Here is a 22940-nt window from a genome sequence, read left to right as displayed (position 1 = left end):
TTGACTAGTAATCTTTGTCAGTGTCGGGGCAATCCAGTCAAATTATTGATCGCACAGACATCCTTCTCTCTGTAGATGCTGCCAACCCACGGTGACAGTGTGTTCCCATTCACCTTGCTCCAAGCAGAAGCTCAAGGTGGAATATCATACTAGGAGCTGCTGTGCTCAGTACAAAATACAAAGGCAGCTACGTTCAGATCTGCTTTACTGCAATGAAATACTATTTGGGGGCTTCAGGGAGGTTACAACTACGTAGCCCTCATTTGGTCAAAGTTAGGCTATGCAGTGGAAGTGTGTGTGGCGAGGGTTTGGTGGTAACCGCCTGAGTGGAACTGTTGATTTCCTGCCCTAAGAGATAATAGGCAGGAAATGGCTGTCTCAGTGACTGCATCCCAAGCAGAGGGCTTTTTAATGAATATTTATGGATGGGGTTTGGCAGATCCCTGCTCTAGGGTGTGGACTGAGGACAAAAGTGAGTTCCTCTGCAGGCTGCATGTGAAGTTATTTAGTCAGATCAGGATTTGTTTGCTCGTTTTGTCTTTATGGGTGGACACCCTATTGTAAATGTCCTGACACAGAGCAGGGTTTGCACTTAACGTAGTATAGTGTAAACTATTGTCAGCGATGCACATGACGAATTTTCCTTTAAATTGAAACTAAAAGTAAAAAAGACTCATGAAAACAAAGTATTGATCTTGCAGTTGCAGATCTGTAGGAAACCCCCAGTTCTGTGCACTGCGGTCTTGTTCCCTGTATACCAGAGTCTGTGCCTACTCATGGCTTTGCCCATCACATCACTGTGAATCAGCGGCCCTTGCAGGGTTCATTGCCCCCATATCACTGATGATTTGCACTATTCATGATGCTCCATCTATGTCCTCCCCTGAGCATAGAATCATAGAATAATTCAAGTTGGTAAAGACCTTTAAGATCATCGAGTCAAACCGTAAACCTAACACTGCCAAGTCCACCACTAAATCATGTCCCTAAGTGCCTCATCTACACGTCTGCATGAATCACTAGGAGAGCTGAAGCAGGTCACGTTTGGTTGTTAACCTGCAGTGTGAACTATGAGGAGATGGGGTGTAGATTTAGCTAGTATTTTAGGAAATGGGAATATGTGTGATTTCTTTAGTAGGTTATATCAAACAGATATATCACCCTTTGACCTCATTTACATCTGCTTCAGTAGTCTCTTCCAGGGTGCAGATTCTAGTCTGGTTGATTTTAGTATGGAAACCATTCTTTCTTCTTGATTGTCCTTGTCTGAATACTTTTTAGGGTCTGTAGATGTATTTGCAGGGAGAGTAAAGGAGCTGTAACCTGTTGTTCATTTGCCTATTCTTGTAGACTTTACTGCTCACCTCTCCAAAGCTTAAACCCATTTCCTAACAAGTCTGTGGGTCCTCTAGTTAAACTGTTCAGAAACGTATGATTGACGTTAGCAAAGACACATTCAGGTAGATTATGAATACACCATTATGCTGAGCAAGAAAAAATAATAAAGCCTCAGTTCATTTCCCTGCCTCAGTTTCTTAACCATTCTGGAATTTCTTTGGACTGGGGGTCAGGTTCTCCTCGGTGGTCTGGGATCTGTCTGCAAAGTTCATGACTTATTTCCTGAACTGTGGAGTCTTTCCAGCCCAGCATGTCTCTTCTGACCTTGGCTGGTCCCATAGTAAACTGGGTCCTCTCTTTTTTGCTGTGAAAGCATGCCATGACTTCCTTTCCCCTGCCCAAGACTTCCTGTATCTTGTGCCAAGCTTTTGGTGTGGCCCTGTAAGTCTGTTTCCATATTCCCCCTTTCATCAAGACTTTGGCTGTGTTGTTGGTAACTTTTCCTTCTTCAAACTCGAGCCTCCATGGCCAGGTTAGAAAAAAAAACTAGTTCTCTTGGGTTGGAGCCACCTTTTGTTGCAAGCTGATCACACTTCAGCAGACGTAAGCAGTAGCAGCTGGCTGTTGACCCTAGTCTGGGAGTTACATGCTAGAAACCTCAGCAAAGCTGCATACACCTTCCCAGAAATATTAAAAAAAAATACAGCAGTCCTTATTCCAAAGCAGTCCCTTATTCCAAAGCATCAGCCAGGATTCATCAAAGGTAGAAATATCCCTGCATCATCCTACACAGCCCCATGCAAATCCCACAGTTGACTTTGCTGCAGAACTGGCTGTGTGCTCCCTGCTCTGCCATGTGAGTCCTGGCCACACTACCCAGACAGCTCGGGGTACAAGAGCTCTTTGAGCCCATGGGGCACTGACCTCCTTTCATAAAATGCACTCTGATCCCATGCAAGGAGGATGGCAGGAGAACAGCTACCACAAATGATAGGCAAACGTAACTCAAACCAGCTCTCATCCTTTTCCTTCTGCGGAAGAATATGGGCATATTTAGGGTGGTCCAAATGGTACAGCTGGGAGTAATGGGATTGAATTAAACACAATTTAGGTTGGCTATCTGGAACGTTTTCCTAACGATGTGGTCTGGTAGGCTGTGCGATAATCTCCCTGGGGACATGGTGGGAGACCTCATCACTTAATAATGGGCTTGGCAAAGCTCTGGACACCTAAATAGAGGGAACAGTCCAACACTGGTTACTGGGGTAGATCAGATGCAGCCTAGTACTTTCAAACTGAAAAGAAAGTAAGAAAGGCAGGAGGGCTAGGTAACTGTCAGCAATGACATCCCAGTCCTGCGCTGACTTCAGCCCTATCACAGCACTGGCCAGAGATAGTACTTTTAAGTGCCTCTGTTAAAGTCAAGGTATGGCGTGTTAATAAACTTTTGGATTTGCAAGCCATGCCTCTTGAGAGCCATACTATCCTCTTCCTATTGCTTTTATTACCATGCTTAGGAAGCATCCACTTTCCTTCCTATTTGATACTTAAAGAAATTTGCTAACAGAGAATTAACAGATGGGCTTTGTGAAAGCTACCTCACGCAGGTAGCAGTTTGAAAAACATGCTGGTACCTAAGAAAAAGGAGGTAATTATTAAAGGGATAGGAAATGGCAGGCAGCAGTTGTGAAAGAACTTAATTGCACAGAGCATTCAATCACTGTTTCAAAGACAGTTATTAGGATCACGCTCCAGCCTTTTTTCTGAACCTATTTTTAAAGAGAAGCTCAAAAGCAGCAGGTACCCATTGAAGTAGGACTAGAGAGAGGGAGTGCTGGTGATGGGCCAGTCGAGGAGTCAGATGGGCCCTACAGTCAGTGAGTACAGTCCCCAAAGGAGTATCTAGGCGAGATTCAGCAGGGAGTACACTATACATCTGGTATAGGTTAGCCAGGAAGAGGCATACACAGTAAAGCAGCCTAACCTTTCTTCAAAGCAACACCAAGAATAGAGATGGTAAAGATAGGACAGAACTAGCAAAATTGATATAAAACTCACCACTTTATCGCTCGCCTTCATCTCTGTTGTCGTTGGGGCAGGAATGTTTTATGTGCATTGGATTTTAAGAAGCCAATGTCGTTTGGGGACAGCTTGAGTCACTGCACACCCACAAACTGCATTACAGCAGCGTTGTTGCCACAAAGCCTATGTTCAGAAAGGGGAAAAAATACCAGCAGCCAGGATGATGATGTAATCTTAGCTTGATATCCTGGTCCGTACTTCATAGTAGCATTATCTCCGTGACTAGTCTGCAGACTAAGACTTCACTGTGCTTGTTCCTATGCAGTTTTTATGCCACCGTTTATTTTTATTTTCCTTGGTGCCCTGAGACAGTCAACACCCAGAAGGAGCAGTGCTTGCTGAATATGGGGGTTTTCCATATTCCTCATTTTCCTGTCTTTGTTCAGTTTGAGTCTGAAGGCTTAATTACTGTACGCTATACAAGAGACAAGATCCTTCCCTTCTATGGCCTCTCTGCAACATTTGTCATCTTAATGCTTCACAACTGTTAACAACCTCATTTTCGCCGCCTCAGTATGAACATGGCTGGGTTTACCTCCTATGTCACAGAGACCTGAGAAACAGAGAGATTCTGATAATCTGCCCATTAATTTGGACTGATCAGCTTAAGTGCTGAAGCTGCATGTTACATGTGGCATTTCCTAGCTATTAGAGACTTGACATTTTAGTCTTAACATTTTCTTTGTAAATGTTGGGAGGGAGGGTTCAGTCCACTGAAAAAAAACCAGTTTTTTTATATGGGATCATGCTGGCCCTTGCTTGGATCATTAGCAGTGTCAGAAACTTGAACTCCATCGTACAGCTTCTACTGCTCCAGCTGATGGGAACTGACAGTAGTGGGTTATCTTCCTTCAGCAGAGCTGGATCTGGAATGGGACAAGAGAAGCTCTTTGCCAGAAGGTTTCACAGATGCCCGTGGGTGTCAGCAGCCCTGAGATCCACTCCTGGTGCTGGGGGACTCTAGTTACTGTAGACTTTACTGATCCTGCCCCCAGCATCAGTCATTGGGCCCCAACTACATCACCTACATCCTACATGATCCTGACTCCTGCTTCACAGCTCCCTGCTATGGCTTTGTCCCAGGACCAGTCTCATCCCATTCCCAGCCTTCTCTTTGGTTTTTCCTCTAGACTTTCTCCCATGGAGATTCTTGTTTTTCTCTCTTACTTGGCTATTCCGAGACACTCACCTGACTCCTCCTCTGGTCTGACCATAGCTGCTATTTCCAGTCCCCTTGCTGAACAGTCCCATACTCTGTTTCCCATCTGGCACTTGCCCCCGACTGCTTTGAGTCAGACTGCATCACCTTCTGTACCACCGCTGTGCCTGAGCAGGATCGCTCTGGGTGCAGGAGGGAAGCGGGTCTGTGCAGAGTGCTGCACTGCTCCATAGAGCAGGGATACAAGTGTCGGGGAAGCCCTGCCTTCCTCCTGCGCTTTCATGGTCGAGAGTGCACACTGCAGACACAGTCTCTGGAGCTTTTAGCTGCCCTCCTGAGAACATGTGCAAACTGAGGTTTTTTTTTCCAGAGGCTTATCACGTAGCCAAAACTGTGTGGTTTCTCACAAGAACAGAAAAAGGCACATATCCAGTAAGGACTGGCTCCCGTTTCCGATCATTTTCCAAGTCCTGTTCCAAGCTTGGAGTCCTAGGACTTCTCAATGAAACAGAGTAAGATTGTTTTATTTTAATGAGGGCCAAAGAGCACATTTTTTCTAATGTCATCCTCTGAAGGCAGGTACAGTTTACGAAACCTCCACATATGAATGGTCAGCTGCTTGTGAGAATGCTTCACCCCAGCCAAGATTTAGCAGGATAGGGACAGGAAGGAACTCAGGGACTTTCTGATGCTCTCGCTGCATTCAAGTAGGGGCAAGCATCTGCTCTTGCAAGATGCTGAGTACCTCCTGGTGAAGTCTTCAGGAACTGAAAACACTTAGCACGACACAAGGTCGGGATCAGAAAGCATGCTGCAGTGCAGATGGGAGTTATGAAAAGCTCACGAACAAGACACAGACTAAACAGCGCACACATGTATGTTGTGCACTGGGGTGCAAGATGAGCTGGAGATGATGTAGGTATGATGTAAATTCATAGCAAAACTGAGAGGTCTATATGATTTGTTCCCTGAAGTAGTTTAACTACTGAGTGTCCCAGACAAAGATACTAGTTGGCAATTAAAACAAACATCTCAAATAGTTGTCATTTTTGCTTCAGTGACTATGCAGTGACTACATTTCTAACTGATCCTAATAAGCCCTCTTTTCCAAGTTGTATAAAAATGGTTTATGAGTTCTGACCTTAGCAGTGGCATAAAACTTCCCTAGAATATTCATCCACCGAGGCTTTGTCCTCCCCACTGCCGCTGGGGACTGTCACACTTGTGCACACTGTCATTCCCGGCTGCGGAAGTTCAGGCTTCCTGAGTGAGCAGGTTAAATGAGCTGCCACTTTCGCAGCATGTTGATTGTGAAGTCTACCCATAAGGCAGCAGTTCGTAACCTTGTGGAAATATTTTTACATGCTCCACACAGAGAAAATAACCACTTGTGCTCTGCTAGAGCTCGGCCACATGAAAGAGCCAGGAAGAACACCCCAATGGATGCTGAGAAAGGAAAGGGACCTCTACTTGCATCCAGCGCAGCAGGCAGCAGTGTCCAGGCAAATATGGCATCTTGGCCATCTTAGCAGGAAGTGTGGACAGAGTCTTTCAGGCTGACATTTCCGAGATCCCTGTTTGCATTTGCCATGGGGTGGTGATACCCTGTAGGAGCACACTGATCGGTACAATCCAGTCCCTTTCTTAAACACTTTGCTAGGACTCTGCCCCAATACTAGGACTCCAAGTGGTCCCCCTCCCCAAGGAGCTTGCTATCTTGGGCACATCCCCAGCTCTTGGTCTTCTTTTCCCTTAGCTAACCATTCCCTTAAGACCCTGACTGATCCCTTTCCCATACACCTCTCTTTCCAGTTCCTTCTCTCCCACCATCCATCTGCTCCAAGCCACAGTAATTTCATCTCTCTTCAGGCACTGAATTCAGTGTTACCTTTACACTCTGAAGACACATCTATTCCCCAGATGGGTTGAAGGCAAAGGGGTTAATACTGGCTGAACTATGAGAAAAGCCTCAGCTGAACCAGGTGAGCACCAGCACTGTGCACTGTGGCGGGTGCTCAGGGTGTGTGTAAGGCAGGAGTGAGATCTTTACTACCAGTTCCATGGGCTGGAGGCCCCAGCTGTGGGCTAGAGCTGATCTGCCTGAAGCTATCACTAGCCCCATTCACCCCTGGGGTGAGTTGCACATCCCACCTCTGGGCTGGGGCACCCAGCTCATGGGAAGCATCACTCCCGGACAGCCTCAGCCTCGGCCGACACAGCACTTGGGAGAAATCTGTGAGACGCTCCTGGCATTTGGGGCCACAGCGTGGTCACCCCTGATCTCCAGTGATCGCATAAGTAAAGCGTGGCTGGGGAGAGAGCAGGCCTTGACTGGAAAGCCCCACTGCTCTGTAAACACAAACAAATCAGCCCCCATCACCTGCTTCCCTTCTTTATCTCTACATGTAATTTAAAACACCCTCCAGCCTCCCAAAGTCAAGCTTCAGCTGCTTCCCATCCCCTTAAGCCCCTTTAGTTCCTCTCCCCCCCCCCCCCCCCCCCCCAACCTGGCTGCTTTTTCAGGGCCAACCATCACTGCAGAGACAAGTTGCTCTTCTCTCCCACTCTCTGATCCTTTCTGTCCTGGGTGAATGTGGTAGGAACCACCCACAGCGTGTTTTCGTGCATGCGTTTCTGCAGCCACCCCTCCCCCCCGCCTAGTTTTTTAAGTTAAACTATCTCTTGCTTTAAAGAGAGCAAATACACAGCAGTGGCTTTCATCACTGCTGTATAATAGAGCAGTAATTCTGTGCCAGGGACTGTTTTCTATTTTATTTTAAAGGGTTTATAAAACAGTGTATGTAATTGAGTGAGTAAACTGAACGTTTTCTGGAGCCCCTGAGGGCTGGAACTTCGTGGTGGTCCTGGGCCTAGGCCCTAACCTTTTTTTTTTCCCCTTTTTTTTTTTTCCTCCCTTTCCCCTCCTTCCCCTCCTCCTTTACAACCCAGCGTTGCCACCAGCAGCAGCAGCAGCAATCTGTCTGGGGCTAATTGAGCAAACAACAAGGAGATGCTTTCACATGGCTTTTAAAGGAATGCTCCGGCATCCCCTTTCTGTAAGCAGCTTGGCAGGAACCTGCCAGGAAGGCTGGGGAGCACTGGGTCCCCGGCCCCCGGCCTGCTGGTGGGGTTTGTGCTGGGCTGTGCAGTCATTTCCGCCCCTCTGTTTATTTGCATTACAATTTGTTTTTAGCCAAGCACCAAAAGCTGCCCTGCTCCCCAGCTCTCTAGCTCTCCTTGCCTTGTGCGTATGTTTTTAAGGGGCTAGTGTACAGTATGTGTAAACAAATGTCTTCCAAAGCAGGAACACATATATAATGAGTGACAGGTTTTTGATTTACATTCAGTAAAATTTCTGTGGACACTCGGTTCAAGCACCCAGGCTGACATCAGGCTGGGCTGCGTCAGCAAGTTGAAGCAAAGTGCTAATCAGGAGGTTGAGTGTGTTGATCAGCTCTGGATTTGCTTAGCACCAGATGCTCCCAATCTGAGAAGATCTAGTTGAACATGATTTAAGGTTGCAAAGTCCAACTCTAAGGCTTTCTGAAAGTCCTTTCTCTAATCCCTCTTCTTTCTCTGTGGGCTGAATGCATCTGTAACCCTGCCAGTGTCAGATAAAAGGCAGCCTGGTAAGAAATCCCTAATGGGGAGCCGGGGAAGGAGAAGGGAGCTGAACAGCTAAGCATGTGAGGTACTTCTCCCTCCTCCCCCAGAGTTTCAGGCAGAGTTTCTGCATGAGCTGAGCTTGCTGGTACCAGCCAGAGCCACTGGCAACTGGCAGCCACGGCTGATAATGAAACGCTATCCACAGCTCGGCTCTCTGGCACACACAGTGGAGTCTGAATTCCCTTCCCTCTGCAAGGAGAGCTTTGGGAAGGGAAGAGGGAAGCAGGGTGAATCCTTATCTGCCTATCGCATCCCCTGGGGGTGCGGAATCAGGCTTTGTTTCTAGCAAAACCATTCCCTTTATCGCTTAAAAACTTTCTCCTGGATTTGAGGCAGGCACATTCATGTGTTTTCTTTTAGGCTGTACAAGGAGAAATGAGTTTGGTGATTTCATGCGAGTCACTCAGGTAGCAGTGACATCCCGAGCAGGCTGTGTGTGCCCATTGCGGGCAATCTGGGCCACACGGATCAAGGAGGGGACAAAACAGGCGGGGGGGATGGGAGACGAGGGAATGTGTGCTCTGATTTCCTGTGTGGCTTTGGCTACCTAAACTCCCTAACTCCCTGCTGCCTCAGTTTCCCATCTGTAAAATGGGAATGCTCTTATTTCCCCACTCTTGAAAAGCATTTTGAACTCATCAGGTGTAGAATGCAAGATATCATAAAGCAGCTACAAGCATGTCAGTGCAAAATACAAATAGTTGGTACCACCTCTGCAACAAAGTATGTGACAGGACCTATCCCAGCTCTGCATGTTTAGGACAGTGCAGGATGCTGTCTCAAATGAAGCAAGAAGTTCCTTATTAAAAAGTATTGCTACAGATAACCTATATATAGAACCATAAATTGACAGGGCTCTTTATAAGCCTAGATGAAGGCATGTTTAATCTGCAGAGGCATAACGTAATTACTCTCACTGGATGGTAGCCAGAGTCTTATTCACATCACAGAAATCAACATGATAGGTAGTCTGCTTGGAGGAGGTTCAGGAATGGAGTCACAGGAGTTGCTACAGGGCCTGTTTGAGATATATTGGGAAAGTTGTTGGGGGTGAGGAATGTTATAGCAAGAAGTGCTGCAGGATGGATTTGAGGTACCTTGGCAAAGCTGTGTGGGGTCCAGGACAGGAGGAGAGAGGTGCTGAAGGCTGGACTTGGGGCTATTGGCAGAGCTGTGCTGGAGAGGTTGTGTGGTGCTACCTACATCACACTTGCACCTGGCACTTGTACAGTCAGTCCCTCATTTTCCTGAGCGCTGCATCCACCTCTGCTTGTCCTGCCCAAAGTGCTGGAGATTGGGCTTCACGTTCCAACTTTAAGCTCCAAGTTGTTAACGTGAGGCTCCAGGATTAATTACCAGTTGTCACTAAATGCCCTGAGCAAAGAACCGAATGACTCGATCTGATGCTGAAGGTGAGAAGCAGCTCCTCAATCTCATTATTTCTGCCTTCATGAAGGGTCTCTGAAAGGCAGTCACAAGGCTAACCCAGCTCTGTCCCCCAGGCTGAGGAGACAGCAGGATCCATATGATTGTGGGGTTGGGGTTGTAGCGGGAAATTATCTTGCCAAAGTCCAAAACTCCTTGAAGTTTATAGAACATTTTTTGATCAAACCTTTTCTGGAGCAATGGTTTGCATGATGCAAAGGTGATGTCTTGAATTTTAAACCAAGAGAAGCATCGTGTTGGCCCGGCCAGTTTGAGAATTGCCAGGAATTTCTTAATTTGGCCAAAGGTGGCATGTTTGTTGTTTTGCAGCAGTCTTGCAAAATCCACTCCCCTGAGGGGAGGAGTTTTAGGTGGGTAAATAAAACACAACTCGTTATTTCCATCATCCTTGGCTATCCAACCCCACTGCTGTGTAAGGTTTTGGAGACAACACAGCCTCTGCTAGTGTATCCCAGCACCTCGCAGGCCTTGATGCTTTATCCCAGGCTCCAGAGCCCATTGTTATTCCTAATGTGCAGAAGGGGAGATGGAGAGCCTAGGGGCATGGGTCAAACCACCTGAGCTCCACCCGAATAGGTGTCCAGCTTCTGAAGTGCAATTTAGGTTCACCTCCTCCCCCCACGGTACCCTGAGGACACCCACTTTGAGCGCACAGGGTATTGTGTCAGCTCTGAGGCCACATGCTTGGGGGTTTTAGGCACCAGGCTTTCAGTTGTATGTTTTTATTATTTTGGCTTTAGATCCCTTATTTGCAGTCCTTCCCTGACAAGCTGCTTTTGCATTTTAAAGGAAAGGCTCTTTCAGTATGGTGCATTAACAGTGCTGAGGCAGGGAGTGGCACGTTAATGTGTCCACTGGGGCTGTCCAGAGCTCCTGGGAACAGGCAAAGGAGTGGCCTTGTAGAAATTGCTCCTCTGACAAATTTGCTCCGTGGGAGCCTGAGGTGGACTGTCCACCATTACCCTCAGAGATGATAACTGTTCTCAGAGACCTTGCTTCACACGGATGCTTTTGGAGAGGCTCCATCCAGAGCTCAATCCAGGAAGGAGAAGTCAGGTTTAAATTTAAAAAAAAAAAAAGCGCCCTCTTTTTTAGGCTGCCAAGATTGAGTTGGGATTGCTGAGAGGATCTCAGGCTGCCTCGGTGATGGCCCCCTGATGCTGAGCAGCCCCTCTCCTCCCCAACCTCCGTGCAGTTTGAGTACACACAGAGCTATTTATAGCCGGGGTGGATTACTGATCTTTAATTTTATGTCAGATCTCCATGTTGGATGTTGATGGTTCTATGCCTCAACCCAGGTGTACACCTGTCAGCAGCAGCTGTGACTTCTGTCAGGCCTCTCTTGTTTAGTAGTGACACGTACATGTGAAAACTCTCATGAGAGAAACCTCCTGATGTTTAGTCAGTTGTTTAGGCTTTTGCCATGTGTGTGGGATACTGTCGGAGAGACACTGGAGTCCAAAGAAAGGCAGCGAATCCGTGTTGGAGTTCCCCAGAATCTGCTTTTCTCATTTGTTTTAAAGTTGCAGATTTGAAAAATGCAAGGTCTGAAGCCCTGCTGCAAAACTCAATTCCTCTTCTTTTCCTCCCTCTGTCTTTTCAGCCAAACATGTTAATGAAGTCATTGTGGGCACCGAACAGCTGATGGAGATATAACCCGAGTAGGTTTTAAAGATGATTTTATGGAAGCCAGCAGCAGAACCAGATGTTCAAGCATTGTAAGATCATCCGTGTGGATCAGTACTGGCACAGTTTACCCTGTCATTGCTCCTTTCCTGTTCAGCTTTATATTTATGTCTTAATAAAGAAGTATTTACAGAGTGGTGTGTCCGTCAGCCCCTCCCCCCTCATTGGGATGCACACGGGTTTGTGCCGGGTAATATCGGTTCCTGCGCGCCTGGCGAACGCACTGTACTTTTCCAGCAGAAGGGAGAGCGGGGACCACACAGACTGTGCCCACTCCAAAGAATGACTTAGCCGCCCTCCCTGCGATGTAAACCACGTCCCTGCAGTCCTGCACCACCATCCCCAAGCCTGGGAGAAACTGCTCGGGGATGCTGCTTGTGCATCTCATCAACGCAGCAGGCGGGCAGTGAAACAGCGGTAATGAGGGCTGCTCTTTGCAGCCCGGCAGCTTTGCCAGCCTCCTCCTCCTCCTCTCTCTCTCTCTCTCTCTCTCTCGATGCTGCCCCATAGCACAGAAGTGTTTGAGCTGCGCCTCTCCTCTCCTGTAATGCAATTGAGGAGTTTGGCACCCATTGCCATCAGGGCTGAGGTTGGTCCATTACTTTGAAATCCTGCCCAAGAGCAAGTATGTGAGAGGGCTGGAGGGATGGGGCAGTGGCGGGGGGGCGGGAAAGTGGGGCATAAGCAGTGGGTACTTCTGCCTTATTTGATGGTTCTTTCGTGTGTTGGTCTGCTGTTCCTAATCCCAGATGAGAGGTCCCTCCCCCACATCTAGATGATCAGTGGATGACTATTCCTACGTCTGTGAGATGAGTCGACGTGCTAATGTGAAACGAACAGCCTTGTGGTCAGGGGTTGTGCCAGGATTGTAAAGCACCTGGATGGGATTGAAACACAAGCTGTTCTTTAACGTTTATAAATTGGACACAAGTTCCTACCTAAAAGCTGTTTATTAGAATCTAGTAGGATTCAACGGGACATTTATCTGCCCCTGGCAGTTTGACATCCAGAGGTGCTTACAGCAACTGGCTGGGATGGTATTTCATTAACTGAAGTGATAAATGTTAAATGTGTGCTTCACGGGCACCAGTGTCCCCTGAGGAAAATTACCGTTTCCTAGCTAATTTGACAGGAGAGAGATTATAATCCAGACATTCCCGGAGTTTCATAAACAAAATCCCTCCTCTAAAGGACCAGATTGGAATGGAAAGTATGGGTAAGGATGAGCTGCGAGGCCTTTGACAAGCTGCAGAAAGAAGAAACACGCTGCAGTTCAGCTCCGGCTTTGTGCTAGAGGTTTTGCCTTGCATATGTGCGCAAACATGTTCCTAAGGTACGAAGCCTTTTTCATCCAAGGATCGCAGAGGCTTTACAAAGGTTAATTAAAGAGAGTTCTTGTCTCTGTGTGTGGCAAGGGAGCGAGGCATCCATTTTGGGTGTGTAGAAACAGAAGCGGAGCGGAGCGTAATTACCTGGCTTTGCATTTTACCAGAAGGTTGTGGCAAAGCAGAGAGAGGTCCACAGGGACTTTAACTCCCGGTCCTTTTGCTTAAACACAAAGCCTTCTCCCTCTCAGTTTTTAGGATCCATCTTAACTTCTGAAAAGTCCACATCCCCTTACTTAATAGCTACAGCTTTACCTCCTTGTGCCTTAATTATATGTTAAAGTCTCAGTCCTTTTGTTTAGCTAATTTAAGAAGAGGGTGGGGGGCTCTTTACTGTGTCGGTTAGCATTTAGCATTAATTTAGTGTTCTCTGACACTTGAAAACCTGGCCGGGATTTGAGGCATTTTCTTTTCCTTTTTGCCTTTTACGACCTGCAGGTGTTTGGTGTGAGATAAAAGTAGATCCCAAAGTGAGATTTCACAGCACAAATTATCAAAGTGAAGATTCACTCTTGATGTAGTCTACGTGTGTGGCAGTAATTATGAAAAATAATTCGGGATAATAGGGCCTTCAGGAATCCTGAGGCAGGCACTGAGAGGTTAACCCTTCCTCATCTAACCTGGTCTCCATGTCGCTGTCATCTTCAGGTGAGCAGATGATGGGTTGAGTCAGGCAACTTTACAAACCGAGCGATAAACATTACAGTCTTGAAGAAAACCGGGGAGGCAACCAAGGAAATGAAGTTCTGTTTTCAGGTAGTTTTGGATGTGACTGTCTGGCCCTAGGTCGTACAGACCTTCAGGAAGGTGTTACTGGTACAGGCTGCTCACCAGCTTTGAGGAACCTGTCACCTCTCAGACAGTGAGTCAGTCTCCTCGCTTTGCTGCTCTGTCCCACCCAGGCAGCTGAGCATTACAGCCCGTGCCCAATACGGTGCTATTAGCACCCAGGTGGTGTTTTATAGGCAATGTTTCTCTGAAAAGATGGAAGTTCCCAGCTCTGTAGATGCTGGTGCTTTCTGGACAGGCTTGTCCTGAACACTTCCTTGGCAGATGTACAGCTGGGGTTGGTGTGAGGAGGTTCCTGTGGTGGCATGTCACATGCTGCATCTGCACGCAGTAAAGCAGAGGCTTGCCGTGATGCCCAGCGAGGTCACCAGCCAGCAGCACCTCCAGCTCCTGGGTTTCACTGAGCGATGTCCCACCAACAGCTCCTAAAAGGCTTTTTCTGTGGCCAGGGCAGCGGGTTGGCGTGGGTGCAGAGCCCAGCAGCAGGGTGTGCGCACACCTGGCCCTAACGTCTTCCTGTGGGTCCTGCACCCCTAGCACACTGTGATAGGGGCACCTGAAGCTCTGCTCCTTTGCCCTGGCTCCTGTGAGAGGTGGGCACCACCTGCAGCAGCTCTGCAGCAAGGTCCTGCCCGGGATGTTTGCAGCCAAACCCATTTGTAAGACACAGACTCGGGAAAAGCGTTTGTTGGGCAGTTACAGACACCCAGAGCCATGGCTCTCCTCCCTCAGCCGTTCGTGTTTGCTTTTGTAGGTGACTGTTGTGATCTTTCAGGAAGCAGCAGCTCATCTGATCCCTTCCGCAGTCAAACTGAAGTGGATGGCTCCTCTCTTCCTGGCAGCCTTGGAGCGGAGCCATGCGAGGGGCTGTCGAGCAGCCTGCCGTTCCCAGGGACAGTGAGCTTCCCACCCCAGCGGGGTTCAAAGGGACACAAAACCACCTTTGCACTAGGCTTTGATCTCGCTTTTGGGACACTTTTTTGGCTTGTGGGCAGGAAGGGGAGAGGAGCGCCAGGTTGAGCAGTCATATGGCCGCAGGTCTGGCTCCCCCATCACCCATCAAGTTGACGCTGCGTGTGCAGCCCCAGCAATAGGACTCTCCTGAACCTCTTGGGGCTGAGCATCACAAGGACTCACCAGTCTTTTACTGCCTGTCGTCTCCAAGGTTTACTGTGCAGAGCCATATTGCTCCTGCTGGCTGCTTTGCTGGTTTCTGCATTCCACTTTCCTTCCTCTGGATGCCTGAAAAGAGTGGTTTTCGCCATGCCCTGCCCATCCTTTGGACTTTGCTAGTGGGACCTTCTTGTCTCAGGAGACCAGAATTATAAACCCTGCAGGTCTGGGGAACACCAGTGTTTTCAGGAGGGGCCTTGCTGCCTCCACGCTGGCCAAAATCCACAGTGAGGACCAGTGGCTACTCTGGTCCCTGTCCCGGTGTCTTGCTCGGGGCAGGGTTAGATCAAGCCCCAGGTGGCCTCACGGAGGAGTTGCCTGCACCAGCAGCAACGGTGTGACAACCGCACGTTGCACAGTGCGTGGTGTAACCTGCTCCCCGGGTACCACCGGTCCTGGGACACCGCAGTGGCCATTGGTGCCGCCCTCCTGTCACACGTGGCCGTTCCTGTGGCCTTTGGTCACCTGTTTTAAAGGACTGAGGGTTGCAGCAGGCAATTGGGGCTGGTTCCCTTGGAGCCTCTTGCCATGGGAGGAGCACATGGCGTGGGGCCCTTCTCACTGGGCAACCTGCAGGGTTAATTTGGGAACGCTGAGGTTCCCGTGCCGGGGTTCAACACCCAGCAAACCCCCCGAGCACCTCTGCAGCAGCCTGCCCATGGAGGCTCGCTCGCTCTCAGCCAGGCGGATGATTTCTGGATCCTGTCGGTTTTCACTCCATCTCCCCGGAGCCAAGGTCCACAGCCGCGCCTGTGCCTCCCAGACGGGCCGGCAGACGAGAACTTCCTTCCAGGCCCTATAGACAGACATTTTATATACGTTAAAATACGTGTGTATATAAATATGGAAAGCAAGAGCTTGGGAGAGCTTAAGTCTAAATAAACTTGTATGTTTAAGGCTTTTAAAATGCTAATGTTGAATTTCAGGGGAGGGGGGACGCAAGGGGATTGTCGGACTGAGCACCAAGACAGCTGATGAGCTTGGATCGGTGCCTTTACAATTCAAGGAAAAATGGGATAGTTTGGGAAGGAAAAAGGGATTTTCTTGTTTTTGTTTTTAGTAGAAAATAAAAGAAGCTGCCTTCTTATTTGCCTCCCTCCCCCAGCGCCGGAGCAGCAAGCGACTGGTGTTGTATGCATAAGCTATTCCTTTGTGCAACATCTAAATGGTTAATTGTGTTTGAGGAAGATGTACGGGCGAATGGAGGGACCACCCAGCAAGAGACAGACAAGAAAGAGCGATCTCTGAAATGTTTAACTAGAGAGAGAGCAAAGTTGTTTAAAAATATTTAATTTACAACATTCCACACTGCTGATTATAAATTGGCCGTCCAAAAACACTGCTGCGTGCGGGGAGGGATCCAGGCAGCATGAAACAAATTCTTGTGATTGTTTTTCCTATCTTCCTCCCTCCTTTCCTTGGGGAGTTTAACCCCACGGCGGGATGTGGGTCGCCCCAGGCAGGGAAGGCACGACCGCTGTCCCCCGGGACCACGGGCTGCCATCCCCGGCGCTAACACCTGCGCCCAGGACTGGCGCTGGAAGAGCTGGAAGGGACGGTGAGAAACGACTGACCGGCAACGCCGGCGGCAGTGACAGGCACATTTGAGATGGCCGGCAGGTAAAGGTCCTGCTGCCTCTTCCCTCTGATTTTCACCCCAGCACCAGGTTTCCCCCGAAGCATCCAGCCATGCTTCCAGGCAAGGAAAGCTGGGAATCCCCCAGCGATGGGTCAGGAGACCTGGGGAGCTGAACCCGGCCAGGCCGTGCTGCCTGTGAGAGGTCCCTCGCCACTACAATGGTGCTCACTCTTCCGGTCAGCAGCACTCGGCCACATTGCCCAGCCATTCCCAGCAGCGCCGGGAAGGAGCCAGGACCTGGGCCCTCACAGGATTGTTGAGCAACAGTGGTGTCTCCTCCCTGCTCGGGCCTTTCTGCAAAGGGGGTGGTTGGTGCCGGATGCCGGGAAGAAGGGATTTGGCCATGCTGTGCTCACAGCCACTGCTGATCCGCAGTTGGCTTCGACGCACCCAGCAGCCCCAGCTCTGCTCCCCCTGTGCGAGGGGCTGGGGCTGCTCTGCAAGGAGGGGCAGTTCCCTCTGAATCATGGCCAGGCCATCTCCCCCATCACCTGGGGATGGCTCCTGCTCCCACCACGACGTCTTTTCCTACCTTTGTAGCCCCCATTCCCCCCATAGCAAGGGAGGTCTGGGAGAAGAGGCTCCCGGGCTCCTTACCATGCAGCCCCCGCGAGACCGGGCACACAAAGAATGTGTGTGGTGGGGGTCAGCCCCTTCTTCCCCAGCCAGCACCAACCCTGTCACTGTCCCCCCTCATGGACATCACCCGAGGGGTTGGAGAGCCACCAGCCAGTGACCCCATGCTGCAGACGGGATCTGAGCGGAGCTGAGGGATGGGGGGATGCAAGAGGAACCAGGATCTGAAAGTGGTGGCTGCTTTTGCTGCAGGTCCCTCCTTGGCATCTCCTTGCAGATCCTGCTTTGGGGAGTGAAGTCCGGGTGCTTTCAGACCCCTGCTGCCCTGGGACCCCAGCCATGCAACCAGCCCCCCTGGACCCCTGGGGAGCCCTGGGCCACTGGGGAGGGCAGGAGTCTCGCATGCTCCCGCCGGCTATCCTGGCAAGAAAGGGGCAGAGGGAGGGCTGCGGGGCTCTTTGCCGGGGATTGCCACAACTTTCCTAACCCCTAATCAGCCAGGAAGCCTCGCGCGGCCACCTGGGTGCTTCCTCACTTGCAGCGAAGGCCTGTGACACAGCCCGAGGAGCCAGGGTGGGTTTGGCTGCTTGCCCCGGTGGCGAGCTCGGCTCTCGGTGGCTGAACCGCTCTGGGCCCTGCCAGCCCCAGCCGGTGCCGGGAGCGAGAGCGGAGACAAAAGAGCTTGTGTCCTCCTGCCAGCAGCCGGCCCCGCCGAGCGGCCGCCCGCCCAATTAAACCGTGCCCGCTTCCCATGCGGCAGGGGCGCCCAGCGGGCTCACCGGCCCCCTCCTGCAACCCTGGGGGACCCCCACCCCACAGGACCTCCCCTGCCTCACCGCTTCAGTGACCCTCACTGGGTGCCAGTACGGTCCCTCTTGTCCTGCAGCAAGGGCATCTCCAACAGCTCATGCTGGGGATGGCTCACCCCATCCCCTAGCATCTCCTTTCTCCCCCTTTTTCCTCGGACCCTGGGGCTCACAGCACCTGCCAGCGCAGGCTGAGGGGTACTGAGCATCCCTCCCTGCTCCCACTTCCCCCAAGGTCAGGATGAGACCTGGCAGCAGCAGCCACTGCCACAGCAGGAGCATCCCCGTGCCCCGGCCCGACCCGCGGGGCCGGTGTCACATCCACTTAGCCGGCTCCGAAAATCCCTCTCCCTGACACCTTGTTAAATACCCACCAGGGGTCACAGTTCCTGGGTTTCTTTTTCCTGCTTTTCCTTTACCCCGCTGAGACGCTTCGGTTGGCAGGAGCTTCCCCCCACACACACCCCACAGCCCCCCCCCCGCTATTAGGTATCTTTCGGGGAACAAGAAACCTAGATCACTTACAAATTAATTTGGAGTTAAACCTACAGAAAATGAGAAACATGCTGCTTTGCAGGAGAGAGCGCTTGGCTGGCGATCAAGAAAAATACATCCAAACCACCCGATGCGGCGGGCTCGGCAGCGGCCGGGGATGGGGGCTGCACTCTCAAGGTAGAGGTTGGCTGCATTCGGGCACGTTTTAATGGGGCCGCGGCCTTTCCTCCCAATTAAGACCATAGCAAACAAACAAAAAGGACAACCTGCTCCCCTGGCGTGTGAGGGGATGTGCGACAGGACGTGGGGAAAGCTGGGGTGCGGAGGGAGGAGGTAGTGAGGTGCAGCACCATGACACAGGACGGATAGGGACCGGCCATGGGCACCCCTTGCCCTAATGATGTACGGACACTGCATCCCCAAGGCCACAGCAGATCGTGCCAGGGCTGGTCGCCAAGGGGGGACCCCGTGTTCCCTTGCCCCACGGTGCCTCGTTGGCCGCAGAGCAGCCCCTCTGGCCAACAAGGCGCCATGGGGTGAGGGAACACGGGACGATACGGGGGACCCCAAGCCCCCTGGCAGGCGAGTGGGAGCAGCCCCCCATGTCGGGCAGTCCTGGAGGGATGCAGGCATGGGTCTGGCCACCACCGAGCATTGTGTCTGCGGAGCAAGCGGCTGTGCGGGAGGGGGCTGAGCGGGGGAGGCCAGGGCGGCGGAAGAGCAGTGATAAGATAAAAGGTCTGCGTTCCCATGCCGAGGAGCCCCGGGGGGGGTCGGGAGGGGGGGGTGGTCGAGGCGAGCGCTGAGGCCACCCAGGTTTCAAGCGCTCGGCCTCGGCGCCTGACCCCAGCACATTCAGAGAGCACTTCCTAAATTTGTCTCCTGTGTTCCTGACTCACAAGCAATTTCCTCACCCATAAAACGGCATCGGCATGAAAGGACTGGCCGGGACACCAATTACTTGTCACCGTTTTTTTACCACCCTGCTGCTCACCGGTTCACAGCTCCCGGCAGTGCCCGGTCAGGATCTGCCCACTCCCCATGGAACCCCTCTGCCCTGCGCAGGCAGAGGGACGGGGTGGTCGGGTTGCCCTGTGCTGTGGGGAAGGTACCATGGGGCAGAGGGATCTCCAGTGCCCAGCACCTGGCAATGCCCCCAGGCAGAACCATCCTGTGTCTCCGATGTTCCTGGGCATCCTGGTCGACCATTCCCAGGTCCCTCAGCCCCACGCTGGTGTTGTCCCCTTTGCTGGCATTGTCTTCATGGTATTAAAGATGCTCCTATGCAACTGTATGGGAGGGAGCAAGGCTTCATTGTCACCACCATAGTGGCACAGGGCTTGCTGCTGAGCGTGGCCAATGGCACACGAACCCACAGTGGCACAGGGCATTGCCCTCCAGGTGCCTCTGTACCCTGCCTTGTCCCTGCTCCCTGCACCTCTGTGCCACCTCATCTGTCCGCCCTCGGTCCCCAGTGCTGTCCCCACCATTGGCACATCCCCACCCGGGCTGGTGCAGAGGGGCAGGTAGTTGTGGGGGTGTCAGGAGGGTCTGAGCACAGCCAGGACCCCCATCTGCCAACCGGGAGTGGCGAGACGCTGTGCGGCATCCACAGCCTGACCTTCCCCAGAAGCCTTTACCCACCCTCCCCACAGCAAATCGCTCCCGGCTTCGTGCCGGCAGCGGGTGAGGTTTGCCCAGGGCCCGGCGAACGCCACGGCGGCTGCTAAACAGGTTTTATGGTGGGATTTAGGGACTTTTCTGCTGGGTAATTGATTTGCCCAGGCAGTAAAAGATCAAGGCAAGCCCTCAGACCGTGGCTCCCGGCATCTGCCCACCAAGCGGGCCAGGGTGCGGGTGGCTCGGGGCATGGCCAGGGCCAGTGGTGTCCGATGCCACGATGCGTGGCATGGGGCACCATGGCCCCACAGCAATGGGGCGAGCGCTACAGTTCTGTCCAGGAGCCCCCTTGAAGCCCCCCCCCATCCTTGCATCCCCCTCCCCAACCCCACCACAAAACAGCCCCCAAAGGAGACAAAAGGGGCTGTTTGGGGACCTGCCACCTGCTAGTCCCCATCCTACAATACCGCAGTAAAGAGGCACCAAACAAAGGCCCTAAAATCCTAAAGGGGCCCATTCATTAGGGTGACAAAGGGGGAAAGAACTACATTATCATAATTAATCCCGGTGCTGGCGGTGGGTGGCAGGGCCCTCTGTCTTCCAAGGTGGTGTGGGGACGGCCGGTGTCACCACGTCCACACGCTATTGTGCGCCGTGGCCTTGCGGGGCTTAGGCGGTTTTTAAGCTCTGTAAACACCACGGGACCCCCCCATGGCTGCCAGGGATGCCGTCCTCCCCCACAGCCCCTGTCCAGCCCTGTCGGTTTGTCTGCTTGCTGCAGACCCCCCCCCAAAATCCCAGGGCTGGGAAGGGTCCATCCATGCCCCCTCAGTGCACCTGCCCCCAGGACCGCCGGGAGCTGGGGAAGAGCCCGGAGCCCCGGGTCCTGCGGGCGGTGCTGGGATGGGGACTCACTGGCCGTGTTCTCTGTGCCATGTCCCACGGCGAATTACCCCAGGTGGAATGTGGCAGGGACCCCTCTGCTCCCTCCCCGGGGCTTTCCCTGGCCTCGGAGATGGGGCTTTACCCCTTCCCTGCTATCTCAGCCCTGTGTGGGGGGGACCAGGTGGACTCTGACTCGGGGACTAGCCTCTCTCCCCATTTCAGCCTCCTGCGGCTGGGGAGGCACAGGGAAACTGAGACACGGTGCGGCACACAGGGACGCGCGGGGGGTTTTAAGGGATGTTAATGCCCCATCTCCAATCCCCTCTGGTGGATGCTGCCTCCCTTCTCTGTCCCTTGGGACACGGCATCCCTTTGGGACACAAGCATCCCTTGGGACACACCCAGTGCTGGCTGGGGGGAAACACTGGGGCAGGGGACACCCTGACACCGCCCATCCATCCGGGGAGCCCTCCCTGCACCCCCAGCTCTCTGTCCACCCCAGTGGGGTCCCGGCACTGGGCGCTGCACAGCCCCGGGGTCCCTGGGAGCCTGCTCCTGGCTCGGGTCCGCGGCCGGGCGGGCTGTGCCGGTGCTTGGGAGAGCACCATCTGGTTTCCAACTAACAAACGCCCGGCGCTGGCTCCCGGCAGAGGAGTTGCTGCTGCGGCGGCGGCTGTTTACAGCGTGCCGAGGCTCTGGCACGTCCCTGCCAAGTCCCCTCTGCTTTCCCCCCCCCGGCCGCAGGGCTCTGGGGCTGCGCCGCGGCGGTGCAAAGCCCGGCTCCACACCCCAGCCCCTGCCCGGCCTCCGCTTGCCCGGAGGATGCCGCTGCCCGCCGAGGCCGTTGTCCCGGGCTGCCCGTCCCCAAGGAGTGCCCGCTGCGGCGTGGCTCCCGCCCGCGGGGATTTTCCCATCCCCTTTGCTCGACGGGGTGGGACGCACAGTACGGGGACAGGCGACAGGGTGGGCTCCCCGGCCATGCCAACCCCTCTCCGGGCGCTCGGTGGGTGCGGTGCCCTGCGCTTCCCGGTTCCCACCGCATCCCGCCGGCTCACCCCGGCATCTCCCCGCGGCGGGGGCGAGGGTGGGCAGGGCCCCCGGGTGGCCCCGGAGCGGGGACAAAGCCCCGGGCTCCCGCCTCGCACCCGTGGCTCTCGCAGCCACCGGTGCCGCAGAGACACTGCGCAGGGTGGGGGCTGCGCGGAGCCATTTGCCTTTAATTGAATTTATTTGTTACAACCCCAAACAATGTAAAGCAGGCTTCTCCCAGGCTCCAGCTGCCTGCCTGCCCATTAAAATACCATCTAGAACAGCAAATCCCCCCTCCCGCCTTGATATAAAACAGCCGGTCAGCAAGAAGCGGCAAGCGAAGTCTCCGTGTGCACGAGCTGATCCCCCGCTCCCCATCCCATTCCCCCAAGGCCGGTGGCCTGCAGGGCTCCAAGTCCCCTCCGGGGTGGCTCCGGGGAAAATAAGGGTCCTGCAGGGAGACCCAAAGCCCCTGACTCACAACAGACCCACTGTATGGGACCCCATCGCTGCGGCGTCAGGGCAGGGACAGGCTGAGTCCCGTCCTGCCCACAGGCATTTTCCAGTTGGGTGTTCAATCCCCCTTGGCGTGGCAGGATCTGGCCCTGTCACTGAGGTTGTCACTGCTCCTGCAAGGCTTGGGATCCCCAAACCAGCCGCCCTCCTGCCAAGCCCTAGGCCCTCTTGCTTGGGGTGCAAGTCACCATGCCGTAACGGTGCCAACTGCTGCCAGGGCCATGCAGATCCTGGGGGGGCAGCTGGTCCCTGGGGACCACAGAGGCAGCGAGTGGGCAGCGGGACAGGGATGCATGGCACAGAGCAGGCAGGGGTGCCAAGGATGATCCTGCCACAGCCAGTCCTGCGTGGTGCTCGTGCAGCGCAGGAGCCCGGTGCCAGCGTGGGTGAGCCAGGATGGAGTCGGGGAAGCCAGTTCTGCATCACCAGTAGCCCAGATCCCAGGGGAACCCTCGGTGCTCTGGGATGGGGCAAATCCAGCTCAGCCCCGGGCCCTGTCAGACACTGAGTAGATCTTGATTGACCATCCCACAACTTTTCCAAGGACATTTGATGCTGTTTCCCTGTCTGCAGGGTACTAGCAGGAGAGCCCCAGGTGGAAACCAATGGTAACTGATAGGAAGTGGATGAAGAACCAGGGGAACCAGCAG

At 52.9% G+C, this 22940-nt stretch overlaps 1 protein-coding gene across 1 annotated transcript in view; it reads left to right on the top strand.

Moving 5' to 3' along the window:
* The window catches only part of EIF2B3 (eukaryotic translation initiation factor 2B subunit gamma), a 100153-nt gene extending 88642 nt beyond the window's left edge, over positions 1 to 11511 (top strand). Inside the window, exon 12 of the mRNA XM_054833550.1 lies at positions 11295 to 11511. Within this exon, the coding sequence (XP_054689525.1) occupies positions 11295 to 11347 (53 nt within the window). The 3' untranslated portion in view covers positions 11348 to 11511. The remainder of the gene's footprint in view (positions 1 to 11294) is intronic.
* Positions 11512 to 22940: the final 11429 nt, after the last annotated feature.

This window comes from Grus americana, chromosome 8, assembly GCF_028858705.1.
Source record: "Grus americana isolate bGruAme1 chromosome 8, bGruAme1.mat, whole genome shotgun sequence".
NCBI classification, from domain to species: domain Eukaryota; kingdom Metazoa; phylum Chordata; class Aves; order Gruiformes; family Gruidae; genus Grus; species Grus americana.
The sequence above is the reverse complement of the archived record's forward strand: the minus strand, read 5'-3'. Positions and strand labels throughout refer to the sequence as shown.